The sequence below is a fragment of the Ovis aries genome, chromosome 3 (assembly GCF_016772045.2).
Source record: "Ovis aries strain OAR_USU_Benz2616 breed Rambouillet chromosome 3, ARS-UI_Ramb_v3.0, whole genome shotgun sequence".
Taxonomy (NCBI): Eukaryota; Metazoa; Chordata; class Mammalia; order Artiodactyla; family Bovidae; genus Ovis; species Ovis aries.
This window is the reverse complement of record NC_056056.1, coordinates 216,219,526-216,233,916: the sequence shown is the minus strand read 5'-3', so window position 1 is coordinate 216,233,916 and position 14,391 is coordinate 216,219,526. Positions and strand designations below refer to the sequence as shown.

Below are 14,391 nucleotides of genomic sequence, written 5' to 3'. Positions count from 1 at the left end.
AATATCCAGGACTGATTTCCTTTAGGATGGACTGCGTGGATCTCCTTGCAGTCCAAGGGACTCCCAAGAGTCTTCTCCAACACCACAGTTCAAAAGCATCAATTCTTTGGAGCTCAGTTTTCTTTATAGTCCAATTCTCACATTCACACATGACTAGATGGACCTTTAATTTGTTGGTGAGATATGCAAATGGAGGTATCTCCTCAGGAGCAGGGGATCACAGAATCATGGATTCCCAGGGGGAGGAGGGGAGCCCTGGTCCCAAGTCCAATCACTGCATCAATAAAGCAATCTCTACTCCAACCCCCACCCCTCAAAGTCTCACTAACGACGGAAGCCCAGGAGAAATATCTGAACTGGAGATGTGAATTGGAGGGTGAAATGGAGAACCAGGGTGATTCTCAGAGGGAGGGAAATGCGCAGAAATATGAGACAAAGGAAGGAAGTTCATATTGTTCTCAGAATCCCCCAAGGAGGTGTGCGATAGTATCCTAATTCTGTATATACTCAGGCTGGACTCCAGGGAGATTAGAGAACTTGCTAGGGTCCTGTAGCTGGGAATCCAACTTAGGTTTGCCAAGTCCTTTTCTCCAGAAGCCTGGTGTGCTGCAGTCCATGGGGTCGCAAAGAGTCGGAGGACACGACAGAGAGCTGAACAACAACAAATGTGAGAATGACTAGATGGACCTTTGCTGGCAAAGTAATGTCTCTGCTTTTTAATATGCTATCTAGGCTAAGAGTTGCATACGACTGAGCGACTTCACTTTCCCTTTTCCCTTTCATGCATTGGAGAAGGAAATGGCAACTCAGTCCAGTATTCTTGCCTAGAGGATCCCAGGGACGGGGGAGCCTGGTGGGCTGCCGTCTATGGGGTCGCACAGAGTCGGCACGACTGAAGCGACCTGGCAGCAGCAGCAGGTTGGTCATAACTTTTCTTCCAAGGAGCAAGCGTCTTTTAATTTCATGGTTGCAGTCACCATCTGCAGTGATTTTGGAGCCCAAGAAAATAAAGTCTGTCACTGTTTCTATTGTTTTCCCATCTATTTGCCATGAAGTGATGGGACCGGATGCCATGATCTTAGTTTTCTGAATGTTGAGTTTTAAGCCAACTTTTTCACTCTCCTCTTTCACTTTCATCAAGAGGCTCTTTAGTTCTTCGCTTTCTGCCGTAAGTGTGGCCTATTAGTGTCAGGACACCAACAAGTTGCATTTGCTGTTTCAAATGACTAAAAGAAACTCTCCAGATAATACCGCTCTTCCAAATTTCTCTGAAATGGGAACTTCTGTTTATGCCCGACTCCTCAGGCCCACTTAAGACAACTATAAGTGAAGCCCCGCCTCCTCAATCTGTAAGCCACGCCTCTTTCCGTACAATTTACGTTGTAGGGCCCTTCGGTGTTGATTGACATCTTGGTTCACCAATAAGAAGTAAGAGTCCCGTAACGTCCGGTGAGGGGGCAGGACTTCCTCGCTGTTGCTAAGACACTCTTGTTTCGCTCCTTGACAACCCTGGCGGGGGTGCGCTCGCTGAGGCCTTAGCTCCGGCCCCCTCGGGAGCAGGTGAGGCCACGGGGTGCGGTGGGCAACCGGGCGGGGAGGGCCGGCCCGAAGCGGGGCTGGGAGGCATTGCGGGGCGGGCGGGGCCTCGCCCACCGCCGAGGCCCCACCTCAACCTCCTGCCTGTTGGTCCCCAGTTCCAGATCCTCCCAACCCCCATCCTCCCCTCCACCCCATCACTTCGGGGACCTGCGAGCTCTGTCGAGACAGTTTCGCCGTCGCTACCCTGCAGGCCCTCCTGAGATCCCCTCCAGCTTCACGTTCCCCCGTCCTCTCTAACCTGACTTCCCCTGCACCTTGAACCCCCATCATTCGCAGAATAACCCCCTTCTCCCGCGGCTGGGCGGGTGGTCACCATCGCCTCCTCCCAGACCACTTGAGTTGGACAGTTGACGACTGTCTGGGAATCGAGGCTGGTCATTTCCCTCTTTGGGCCTCAGTTTCCCTATTTGTAAATGAGAAGTTAGGTTGAATGATCCCTAAGGTCTCTTTGACTCTGACGTCCCAGGATGTGGGACCCAACTGTAGGCTTCCCCGAGGACGTGATCGTCATGGGAAGTCTGGAGTGTAGTGAAAAGGACTTTGTTGTTGTTCAGCTCTCTGTCGTGTCCTCCGACTCTTTGCGACCCCATGGACTGCAGCACACCAGGCTTCTGGAGAAAAGGACTTGGCAAACCTAAGTTGGATTCCCAGCTACAGGACCCTAGCAAGTTCTCTAATCTCCCTGGAGTCCAGCCTGAGTATATACAGAATTAGGATACTATCGCACACCTCCTTGGGGGATTCTGAGAACAATATGAACTTCCTTCCTTTGTCTCATATTTCTGCGCATTTCCCTCCCTCTGAGAATCACCCTGGTTCTCCATTTCACCCTCCAATTCACATCTCCAGTTCAGATATTTCTCCTGGGCTTCCGTAGTTAGTGAGACTTTGGGGGGTGGGGGTTGGAGTAGAGATTGCTTTATTGATGTAGTGATTGGACTTGGGACCAGGGCTCCCCTCCTCCCCCTGGGAATCCATGATTCTGTGATCCCCTGCTCCTGAGGAGATACCTCTATTTGCATATCTCACCAACAAATTAAACTCAGTAATTCAAACATCAAAGCGTCCCATGTCTCTGTCTGTCCATCTGTTCTACCTGAATTCTCCTGTCTGTCTCAGTTAGATCACCATCCTCCTGGGCCATTATCTGCCCCTCTGCCGTGCTCATCCCATTTAGGCATTGTCACGTCTTTGTTTCTGCCTCTGCAAAGATCTCAGTCTGTCCATCCACGATGACTGAAGCCATCATCCTGATTCAAGTTTTTAATGCCTGTCACCCAGGCCATCGCTATAGCTTCCTAACTGGTGTTCCTATCCCCAGTCTCTCCTCCTGTTAACCCAGTCCACCAGAGTAATTGTCAAAACACAGCCATGTCACCAGCCCCCAGGAGACCTCCAAAGGACTTCTCTTTCTCCACTAAAAATAACCATACTTCTTAAGCCTTGGGTCTCAGGGCTCTTCTCCACATCCACAACCCCATCCCAGCCTCTTTCCCGGCATGCCTCCTCTCTTCTCATTTGCCAGGTTCTGTCCTCTGGCCAAATTGGACCGTTGGACCTTCCCATAAAACCCTTTGAGCTTTCTGCTTCCACATCACTGTGTTTGCTCATCACTCTGCCTGGAATGTCTTCCTTACCTTGCCCACCAGTCAGGATTCCCACTCACCTTTTAAGGTCTGACTCAAACGCTGCCCCTGCCACCAAATGCTCACTGTTCTCTCCCCTGTCCTCCAGAATTCTCCTCTTCCCTCTAGTTCTGTGTCTGGCTGGTGGCACTTCCTGTTCTCTGCCATGAACCATAGTTAGTTCCTTGGGTATGTGTGTTGTTCCCTCATATTAGATTGGATGCTCCTTGAAAGCAGAGACTCTCTCTTGCTTATAGCAGAGCAGTTGAAAAAGCTTAGTCCTAAAGTCATATCTCCGGGAGTTGGTGATGGACAGGGAGGCCTGGTGTGCTGTGATTCATGGGGTCGCAAAGAGTCGGACACGACTGAGTGACTGAACTGAACCGAAAGTCATATATGGCTGAGTGTATCCTGGCTCATCCGTTTATTAGCTGGGTGGGAAGTCACTTTGCTTTGCTCAGCCTGAATGATCATCAGGGGAGTAGGGATAACAGTGCTTGTCTGATGGAGTTCTTAGGGAGAGTAAATGAGATCCTCTACATAAAACACCCATCCTGTTGCCTTGCTCAAGGTCAGTGCTCAATTACTGAAGGGATTTGATAGGGCCCCCCTACCCAGGGGGCAAATGAAATACAGTTTAATTAGAGTTTAGATATTTGTTGGGCTTCTCCCATGTGCCAGACACTGGGCGCTGCTCTGGGGGCATCTACAGCAGAGCAGAGCAGGTCCTTCATCCCCGGAAGATTGTCTGGACTCACGACGCACTGCTGAGTCGTGACTGGCTGTGAGCCGTCACCAGTAATTAGTGATTATGAATGATTTTTTTAAAAAAGTAACTCCGTGCTAATTCCAGTTTATTTTTGTTATAACATCATTCTTAGTCACTTGCGTTCAAATCTGTTCTCTTGAGTGGGAAAGGGGGGAGTAGGTGTGAAGGAGGGGGTGGGGAAGGGGCGGGTAAGAGACTTAGTAATCCACTCTCTGTAGTAAGCAGCTGTTCCCTGTGATGACTGTGGTAGCTAATGCTATTTGTTGTACTTTGTATCTTGACTAAAGTGTTTGGATTGCATCCAAACTTGGGTATGTCCATGAGGGAGAACCATATGAGTCAGTATGGTTTATTACATCATCTTATACATAAAGAAAATGTCTTGATCTCTGTCTCTCCATCTCTCCATCTTTCTTTCCCTCCCTCCCCCTGGTTTAAGGCACATCAGAAGTTTTCACCAGACATCAGTGAAATGAAAAGATACAAGGGGGGTGTGAAAAAACAAACCAAAACCCTTTGTGTACATGAAAGGTAACTGTCTTCTCGAGGATTATTCTTTATCCTGCAGTCATCACTTTCTTACTCTTGAAATTTTATAGTAGATGATGCATTTCAAACTGATGGTGAAACCTAGATGGTCGGTATTGTTTCCTGACTTCCCCTGATATCTTAGGTGAATGCCTTCAAGTCCTCAGGTTCCTTTCCCCTCACCTTACGAGCCTCGCCTTTTGTTTGCCAGGAGGTGGAGGGTGAACTTGTCAGGGGAGGGCAGGAGGATGTCCGAGGTGCCGAGGGCATGTGTGGCCTCACTCCGGCCGGAACCAGCAGGTCTGTGTGGGTAGGAGTCTGGACTGCTGGCTGCCAAGGATGGACACTGTTTGTGTTACTGTCTTGCTTCCTACTTGAGAGAAAAGCACAGGAGAGAGAGAGAAGAGTAGATAAGGATTCCGATCCTGACTGTGTCCCCCCAGGCCAGTCCCCAGACCTCTCTGAGGCGCCTTGTCTGAGAACTGCGAGCGAGTGTTGCCCCCACAGGTTGTTCTGGGATGAAATGAGACAGCAGGTGTGAAAGCAATGTATCACTCACTCCACCAGAGCTCCCCCAGCCCAACTGTGTTTGCAGAATTCCCTTGTGACTCCTTCTAGCCTTAGTACTAACGGCACAGAGTGGGAGCTTGATGAGTATTGGTTTGTTTGCCTGAGCGTTTCGCTGTTTAGTTGGCTGTGATTCAAAGAAGGACACTTCCTTCTGCACCAGTAACAAAAGCTGACATTGACTGTGAAGTAGAGTCTGTTTTTAGACCCAGTTTCCTGATGAGAAAACTGAGGCCTGGAGAGGTAAACACTTATCAGAGACAGTCCGAGGTGTGAAACCAGACCTTCCTGTGGAGCCTGTACTCACAACCATAAAGCTATGCTCCACACATGTCCTCCCATCTCTCTGATACTGGAAAGAGGTCAAGGCGGCAAGCCGTGGTCTACGAACCAAGCTTATTCCAGGTGCTGAGTGGCTGGAGCAGGTGGTGAGGTGCCTGCTGCAGACCCTTTTGGCCTTGTTTCCCAGAATTCGTTCATTTTTCCTTCCTCCTTCCCACATCCCCTAACCCACTTAAGGATTCTTTTCAAACATTTCAGAAGCAAAAGAATAAATAGTGACTGAGGTCAGTGCCCACAAAAGAACAAAGGACACAGGCTTTGACAAGATGATGAGATGAGGAGCCCAGCTCATTGCCGAGGAGAAGCCTTGCGTCAGACATGGGCGAGGCTGCGTAAGGCTCCAGAAGGGGCCTTGGGTGAGAAGGAGAATAAAGGGCAGAGAGGGAGCAAGGCTGATGCTGGCTCTGTGTGCCCAGATGGGCCCCAGGGAGAGTCGAGCTCTGCTACCCTGCAGATGCGCGTGCCCTGGCCAGGAGCACACTTAAATTATTAAAGGGCTCTCTTTTAGACCTGACGCAATTGCTTCCTGGCCTGGACCTGTCAGGCACACACTCATTTGCATGGAAGATTGATAAGGTTATTAAAACTTGAGTTGTGCTATTTTGGGTAACATTCTTTCAGCAGGGTTTTAAAATCGGAGCTGAATGACTCTAGCTGTACTATAATGATACAGTGTCATAAAAAATTCTACCTTTTTACATTTGGAGACACCTTGTCTATAACTGTTCCTTTTCATTCTGAGTCTCATCCCTTTTGGATCCCCAGAAGTGTGTGTAGAGGTTAGGAAAAGCCACTTGCAGTCATGACCTTTAATAAATGTGGCCGAATGATGTGGCCGAAGTCCCGGCTGATAATGGGGTGGCGGTTGGAGCGGCGCGGTGCTGGGTGCAGAGGGCCCTCCGGTTTCCACACGCTCACGTGCATAGATACTTGGTGCCCACGACAGCTCCCTGAGAAGGACAAGGTGGGACCGTCCCATTTCGCAGAGGACGACACCGAGGCTCAGGAGGTTAAATTACTTGCCTCAGGCTGCAAAGCAGGGAAGAGGGCAGAACTGCTTTTGGTTTTAGAGCTGGTACCCTAGCCTCAATGCTCCACCTCATAGTTTTGAATCTTCTATTCTCTATCAGGTGATGTCCCCCCCACCCCCCACCCCCTAAAAAACTGTCCCAGTGGCTTTCCCACTTTGTTCCTGAAGAATGGGCTTTGATAACACCTCCGAAGTGTGGTTTCATCCAGGATTCCACGTGCTAAAGCAGAGTCCAAGCAGTGGTCACGGACCCTGAGGTCCCCGAGGGCAGACGTGCGCACGGTTGCCTCTGAGCTCCCCTCCACACTGGCACTTGTTAGCCCAGAGGCCGAATTGAATCGGATTGAAATATTCGGGTGGAAGGGGCCTAAAGCAGCTGCTTCAGCGTCATAAATTGTTCCCACTGTCGGGAGACAGCAAAGCATACAAAGGATGTAATCCTTTTACATCAGTGTAGCCCCCACCTTCTATCACCCCTTGATGATGTTGGGGAGGAGGCAACAAAGTGGCCTTTACCAAATAACTGCAAGGAGAATGGGGGGAATGGGGCCTTAATAGGAACGAGAAAAGACAAGATGATTCACTGCCTTTTGTGAAATAAAGAAACTTAAGCAGAAAGCACAATGATATCGTACTTGGTCTTCTGCCAGCTTATATGTAGAGACAAACAGACACCGCTAATATCTGGGTGGTGCGAATGCCCAGGATGGTGAGATAAGAGGAGCCGTCTGTCCGCTGGGAAACCAGAGCATACCCGGGCAGTGGGGGGGAGGATCCGCCCCCTCTGCCGGGCAGAGGGTGATGCCAGGCTTCCAGCTTCGCTTGAGGGGGCCGACCACATGGAGTAGCGCTGAGGATTTCTGCAGCACCAGAGAGGGGGTAAACTTGAGAGCACCGCCCAGAAAAAATGTGCCCAGAAAGCTCAAGGCTTGACCAAACAAGGATCAAGTTAGCGCTGGACGGGGAGACACCAAAAGGGACGCTCTAACATTCCTCTCACTGCTGGGACCATGGGAGCCGTGCTCGTGGTCATGCCTCAGGGAGTGAGGTGTGTGGGCGCCCACCTCGTGTGCTTGCTGTGTGCAGGCCCTGTGACGTGAGGACGGTGTTAGGATCACCTGTGTCGGAGACCATCCCAGGTCAGCTCCAGCTCTGCCGCCAGTAGCTGAGTGGCCTTCAGGGTAGCGATGCCTCCCTTACATGCAGGACCTAACTCATGGGGTGGTTGGTGGCGCAGGGCCAAGTAAATGCACGTGGAGTACTTGGAAGTGTCTAGCCCGCAGGAAACCCAGCCGATGTCACCCATCATTACCTACCTGTTCGTTACTACGCTGGGCATCTTCAGGGTTCGGGGGCTGTGCAATGAAAATTAAATTTATTTGGAAATGTGAGCAATGCTGGAATATTATAACATTATTTGGCTGTATTTGCATACCAACTCAGTCCTATCCAGCTCTTTTCAAGCCGGTGGACTATAGCCCGCCAGGCTCCTCTTGTCTGTGGGACTCTCCAGGTAAGAACACTGGAGTGGGTTTCCATCTCCTCCTCCAGGGGATCATCTCAAGTCAGGGCTCAAGCCTGCAGCTCCTGTACTGCAGGCAGATTCTCTACTGCTGAGCCATCAGGGACGCCCATTTGTCCAATACGGACAGTTAAAAGGGGCTTAATGATGTGGTGGCTCGTTTTCATTTATATTAGTTGTACTTCTGAGATTAAAAGTTCTTTGAGTTATAGGATAAACTGACGTGTAGGATAGAGAGAAACACTGAGTTTCAAGCACTGCTTCCAGTCATTTAGGATCCAGGCCCATCTTTTAAGGAAAAGCCCCATCTGTTTTTCCGTAAGATTTGGAAAGAAAAAAAGAAATCTATGCATGTGTATTAGGCTTTATAACTTTTCCATCATATCCTTGTGTGAATCTCCGGGGAGCCAGAGGGAAGGAAAAACAGTTTGCTGGGTGTTTGCTGAGTGCCTACTATGTGCCTGGCGTACGCCATCTCATTTGATTCTTGTAACAGTCCCACGAGGTAGATGTGACCACCTTTATGTTACTGATGAGGAATCTGAGGCCCAAAACCACATAACTAGTGAGCAGAAGGACCAGTAACTTAGCTGAGCCTCCCAACTCCTGGGCCAGCTGGACAGGACAGGGCGGCCTGAGGGAGTGGACGAGAAGAGCCGGGCTGCCTGGCACGCCAAGGAGGGTGCAGAGCGTCACTGGTCACATTTCTCCTCTAGAGCCAGGACCTGCAGAAGGAGGCATTTGCTTGCCCATAAGCCCAGGACTGCTGAACACGACCTGACATTTCACTTCCTGACCACCTCTGCCGGGAAGCAAGGACGATGTACATAGTAGCCTAGCAGAGAAGCCAAGTTCGTTAATTGCAAGCTGAAGGCTCCACCCTCGGCCTGGCCCGCAGTCAGTATTTGTCTGGATAATGACAGTGTGGGCTTGCAGCATCGTACCAGCGTGTTCTTAACTGGGTCCCAGCATCTCGTGTTGACTCATCCTCCCGTCTCCAGACTTGCTGGCCATTTGGAAAAGGATGTGGAGGAGTTGAGACGGGGAGGTGTCAGATTGTTACTGAGACATTTCTAATTTGTGATGTATAGTTTTTAAGCCAACTCGTTTCTCCTGGTTTTTCCTGTTTTCTACAGCACCCCTTGGGGAAAGACATTTTCTGCTTCCACCAAGCTGGCAGGGCCTGCTTCCTGAATCTCCTGGGTGTGTCTTAATTACCAGCCCCAGCACCTCCTGAAAGCATCCCTCTCTCCTCCTGGTCGCAGTGGAAGTATCATGGGAGAAACAGAAGGGAAGAAAGATGAGGCTGATTATAAACGACTGCAGACCTTCCCTCTGGTCAGGGTAAGGCCCAGGGGAGGGGGGCAGGTGGCCAGCAGGGCCCAAGAGCCTTGGAGACAAAGGCGAGGGGGAGCTTATCCCTGCAGGATAGCATTGGGAGGAGGTTATGGCAGGCTCTGCTGGCCAGCCTAGAGACGGAGGGGGCGCCCACAGTGATTCATTCTTTCATTCATCCATTCATTCACTCAACAATTATTTAGGCCACCTACTACATATCGGGCGCTGTTCTGGGCACTGTGGATATGGGAGTGAACAAGACAGAAGCCTGGCCCCCGTGAAAAAAAGGTTTAAAGAACATAATTTCAGGTCACAAGTGCCCTGAAGAAGAATAAAGCGGAAGTAAGGAGCTGGAGAGGAAAGATTGGCTTTTGGAAAGGGCTCTCTGATCAGAGACCTGAATAAAGCTAGGGAGCACGCCGTGTGAGAGTCTGGAGAACATTCTCTAGGCAGGGGAAGCAGCAGGCATGGAAAGCCTGAGCAAGCTCAGCATCTGGGAGGCGCAGGAAGAAGGCCAGTGTGGCTGGAATGAGTGCCAAGTGAGGGGGCACTGAACGTGAGTGTCAGTATGACAGCCGGGCCAGCCTCCTAGGCCTGGGGGCCACAGTGAGAAACGGGGATCCCACCCTGACTTCAAAGGGAAACAGTGAAGAGCCTTCAGCAGAGGAGTAGGAGTCTGGTGATCTGTTTAATGTTTCTGAAAGAGCCCTCCAGCTGTTGGATGGAGAATGGATTTTAGGGAACCCGAGTGGAAGCGGGGAGATCAACCAGGATGCCACTGCAGAGACCCAGGGAGAGAGGGTGGCTGGGTCCAGGTCACGGAGCAGAGATGGCAAGACGGTAGGGTTCTAGACAGAAGTTGAAGGGAGAGCAATAGAATTCAGCAGCACACTGGATGCTGGGTGTGAGGGAAAGCAGGTCAAGGGTGACTGCCAGGGTTTGTTTTGTCCTGAGTGTGGGAGAGAAAACAGTGTCGGTTACCAAGAGGGGGAAGACGGAGGTTTGTGGGGAATATCAAGCATTCTTTCAGACTTCTGAGGCTAGCAAGTAGGCAGTTGGACATAGGAATCCAGAGCCCCAAAAAGAGGTTAAAGTAAGGATGAGCATGTGGGAACCCTGCCCGCCTAGAAGATGTCTGCATCCACAGAGCAGGGCGGGATCCCTGGAGATCAGGAGCTAAAGAGGCGAGGATAGAGACAGAGCCCAGGAGAGGAGGGCACCCAGAGAGGGCCAGGAAGAAAAGCAGGGGGCCCTCAGAGCAGCTGCACCATCTCTTCAGGATCTGAGCCAGTCAGCTGGGCCCTGAGGCTGCTGGTAAAGCATCTCCGTGGCCAGCGTGCTCCTGCCTGGGCCAGCCGCCTTCCCCTGTGTGTTGCTGGGACACATTGGTTGCACAGGGGCCCCGGGCCTAAGAGCCCACGAGGCCTTGCTTGGTTCCGTCAGCAGACAGGTCATCTCTCTGGGCTCTGCCCGTGCCTTAAGCTTGGGACGAGAGGCCAGCCCAGAAGCCAGGTCACAGGCTAAGGCTGTCTCTGTTTGTCCCCCGCCCTGCCTCCAGCACTCGGACATGCCAGAGGAGATGCGCGTGGAGACCATGGAGCTGTGTGTCACGGCCTGTGAGAAATTCTCCAACAACAACGAGGTATTGCCATCAGTGCGGCCCCTTGTGTCTTGGGTGACCCCTGTGGCCCCAGTCCCTGCAGCCAGCTACACAGAGTGCCGCTGGGGCCAGGCTAGACCCTTCCTGGGAAGCTTTCAGAGCCTGGGGAAGGCCAGTGAGAGCAGGGGCTGGCGCTATCTCGGGCACTGACCCAGTGCTAGAGGGAGAAGAGCCGGGGGACGTTCTGTGACACCCCTGTCCACGTGCCCCGTCTCAGGTGGGCTGCAAAATAGGTTACCTTGCCCCTGGCTCCATCCCAGCGGAGAACAGAGGCCCACCCAGGCATTCATTCATGTATCCATTCATCCATTCTGCAAAGATGTTAAACACCATCCTTGTGCCAGGCACGGTCCTAGGTGCTGGCGACACCACAGGTAGGCATGGACACAGGAAAATCACTCATCAGTCTGCTGGTGAACAGGAAGGAACCCAGCGTGGTGGCAGCCTGTGGGGGAGGCAGGTCCTGGCCACTGTGCACCGGCCAGGCAGGCCCAAGCTCAGATCTCAGTCTCCAGCCCCTTCCTAGCCCTTTAACCTTGGACAGGCCAGTTCTCATCGCCGGGCCCCGGTTTCCCGGTCTGTGCCAGGGGTCGAGGATGCTGCCTCCTCGCTGGGTGGTCCTAAGGACAGAAGTCCTGAAATGATGTGGGTGAGGCTCCTGGTGTGGCAGAGGGCGCGGCCAGTGCACAGCAAGTGCCGGAGCCTGGGGGCTTCACTCCGCAAAGGCCGGGCTTCTGCCCCTCCTGAGCCCTCTTGAAAGAGCGAGCTTGGGAAGGACGAGGGGGCTGCTGTCGCAGCTCAGGGAGGCAGGGCCAGCTTCTCTCCCAGAGCCCACCAGACGCACCAGGGAAGGCCTCTGTGCTCCCTGAAGGTAGCCCTGAGCCCTCGCTGTGACGATGGCGATCGCTCCATGCGCAGTGTGCGCTCAGGGGCCCTGACTCATTGAGGGCTGAGAGCAGCCTCCGAGCTGCAGCCGGGGCCCCCGTCTCAGGCCCGATGCCCCACCCTGCCGCCTCACCGGTGTCTTAGACTGCTGAGGTAGCTGTGTAGCCGCCCCTGGTAGGAGGGGCCGGAAACCCTGTCTGAAGGATCTGAGCTGAACTGCAGTCACGGCCTCTCTCTTGCTGAGACTTCTTTCCCCGCGAGGGCGCTGACTCACGCCCACTCTCTCCCGCAAGCTGCCCCCACCCGCCCGCCCCTGACGAGCCTGCTCTCTTGCAGAGCGCTGCCAAGATGATCAAAGAGACCATGGACAAGAAGTTCGGCTCCTCCTGGCACGTGGTGATCGGCGAAGGCTTCGGCTTTGAGATCACACACGAGGTGAAGAACCTCCTCTACCTGTACTTTGGGGGCACGCTGGCTGTGTGTGTCTGGAAGTGCTCCTGACACGCTGTCCCCCCGCCCTTCCGCGCCCCCGCCCCGCCCCCGCAGGCCTTTCCCCCCCAACGCTGTTCCCCTGGGAGTGGGGAGCAGCCGTGGGCAGGTCCTGACTTTCCAGAGGAAAGCTGGGGTCTTTTCGCTGTCCTGTGTACCGTGTCCTGAGCCGCGCCGCGCGTGTGCATCCGCAGCCATCTCACACTGAGTCCCCGGGTGTGAGGGGGCAGCAGGGGTGGGCTGGGGGGGGTGGGGTGTGTGTGACAGGGTCAAAGGAGGGGCGGGGGGTGGCATTTTTTTCTCACAGGGACCTGCCAAGCCCCCACGCCTTCCCACACCCAGCACTGGGCAAGGCGTCCGCCGGTTCTTGTCTTGACGGGGCCTGTGTGCAGATGGCCTCGAGGGAGCCTCTCCTCTTAGGGGGTCACTAAGGCCTCTCTCCTCGTCTTCTGGAGAAGCGGTGACCCCACCCCTAGAAGCCCCTTTCCCCGCCTGGCCCCGGGCTGAACAAGCCACCGCGTCTCGTCGGGCCAACAGCTCCACAACCCCCTGGCTTTGGCATGAGGACCAAGCAGCCTGCCCCCCGCCCCATCCCCGGCCCTGCCCCCCACCTTGCCTCCACGTGTGCAGTTGGTAACCAGGGGCTGAGGGTGCGGGAACCGCGCCTGCGCGGTTTCTGGAAGTGTCACTGACCTCCGGTGAGACGCCTGGGCCAGGAGCGCTCTCGCCGAGAGGCCTGTTTCAGCAGGGAAACCTGGCCTGCCACTTACTTCTCATCAGGGACCGCATGCCGATTTGTACTTCTTATCTCTGCTGGGTTTTCTATATTCTTTTTGAGTGTGGGGAGAAGGGTTTTAGTAGAAGGGTGAATCCTATTTTACACAGCGGTCTTATTTATATATAAATGTCTTGGTTTTTACAATTAAAGTAACCAAAAACTGACCTTGATCTCATAGTCTCTTTGAGGGGGGGCACGGTTTGGTGGGGGAGCCAGGCTCAGTATTGTCAGGCTGTGCGGGGGTCCCAGGAACACGGTGAGGCTGCTGGTGTCTGAGCGCCCAGGCCCTGCGCCTCCCTGTTCCGTCGTGGTGCGGGCCCTGGGGACACTGACTCGGCACCCTAGTGGCCAGACCGAGCCACCGCAAAGACACTTTCAGTCTCACATCATGGTGTTCCGTTCAGAGATGTTTCTTCAAGCAGCGCTGAGGGCCAGGTCCCCCGGGAGTGGGGACGCCAAGATGGAGGAGCCACAGACCCTGCCCTCAGCGAGTCCGCGGTCTATGGAGGAGGAGCACAGGAACCCAGTTGTTCCAACTGGACGTGAAAAGTGATGAAATAAAAGAAGGGTCTTCCCTGCTGGTCCAGAGGTTAAGAATCCACATGCCAGTGCAGGGGACACAGGTTCCATCCCTGGCCTAGGAAGACCCCATATCCCATGGAGCAAGGAAGCCTGGGCACTGCAGCTACGGGCCTGCGCTCTGTAGAGCCCGTGGTCCGCAAGGAGAGGAGCCACCTCCACAGCTGGAGAGCAGCCCCCAGTCACTGCAGCTAGAGAAAGCCCGAGCACAGCAAGAAAGAGCTGAAGTGACCAAAAGTAAATTAACTTTTTTAAAAAGAGAGGACAGGGCATGGTGGGGGTGGATGGAAGGCCTCTATGCCCAGCCTAGGGAGTGTTGGGGAGCCCCTGGCGGGGTGGGCCCTGAAAGCCAGCTCTCAAAGGAAAGAGGGATTTTCCCCAGGGAGGAGGTGCTCTGGGCCAAGTGACGCTGGGAGTAGATGTGTGGCGTGAGGGGCCGTCCTGCAGGCCCGAGAAGCCCTCTTCCCCCCAACCTGCGTCTCACCCCTAGAAATGCTGGGTCTGGGCAGACCTGGGCCAGCCTGTCCTGCTCCCCAGCCCACCTTCCCTTCCTGAGGTGGCTCACCAGGACATCCCGACCTGGCAGCCCTGGGCCCTAGCCGGGTCACGGCCTCCTAAGGCCTCGAGTCCACTTGTCATGGGGTCTATCGACAGCTCTGCTGTATGGCATCCCATCCCTC

The 14,391-nt window shown here is 53.6% G+C and overlaps 1 protein-coding gene across 1 annotated transcript; it reads left to right on the top strand.

The window, feature by feature from the left end:
• The first annotated feature begins 1,479 nt into the window (after positions 1-1,479).
• DNAL4 (dynein axonemal light chain 4) lies at positions 1,480-13,296 on the top strand. The gene is made up of 4 exons (XM_004006998.5): positions 1,480-1,560; positions 9,119-9,326; positions 10,879-10,962; positions 12,202-13,296. The coding sequence occupies exons 2-4, from the start codon at positions 9,258-9,260 to the stop codon at positions 12,364-12,366; spliced, it is 318 nt and encodes a 105-aa protein (XP_004007047.1). The 5' UTR covers positions 1,480-1,560; positions 9,119-9,257; the 3' UTR covers positions 12,367-13,296.
• The last annotated feature ends 1,095 nt before the right edge of the window (positions 13,297-14,391 follow it).

Bases quoted from the DNA above. Each gene is read 5' to 3' on its own strand.
- DNAL4 (XM_004006998.5), top strand. From the start codon at position 9,258: ATGGGAGAAACAGAAGGGAAGAAAGATGAGGCTGATTATAAACGACTG. The intron at 9,327-10,878 runs GTAAGGCCCAGG...CCCTGCCTCCAG, and splicing joins AGACCTTCCCTCTGGTCAGG to CACTCGGACATGCCAGAGGA. The intron at 10,963-12,201 runs GTATTGCCATCA...GCTCTCTTGCAG, and splicing joins AATTCTCCAACAACAACGAG to AGCGCTGCCAAGATGATCAA.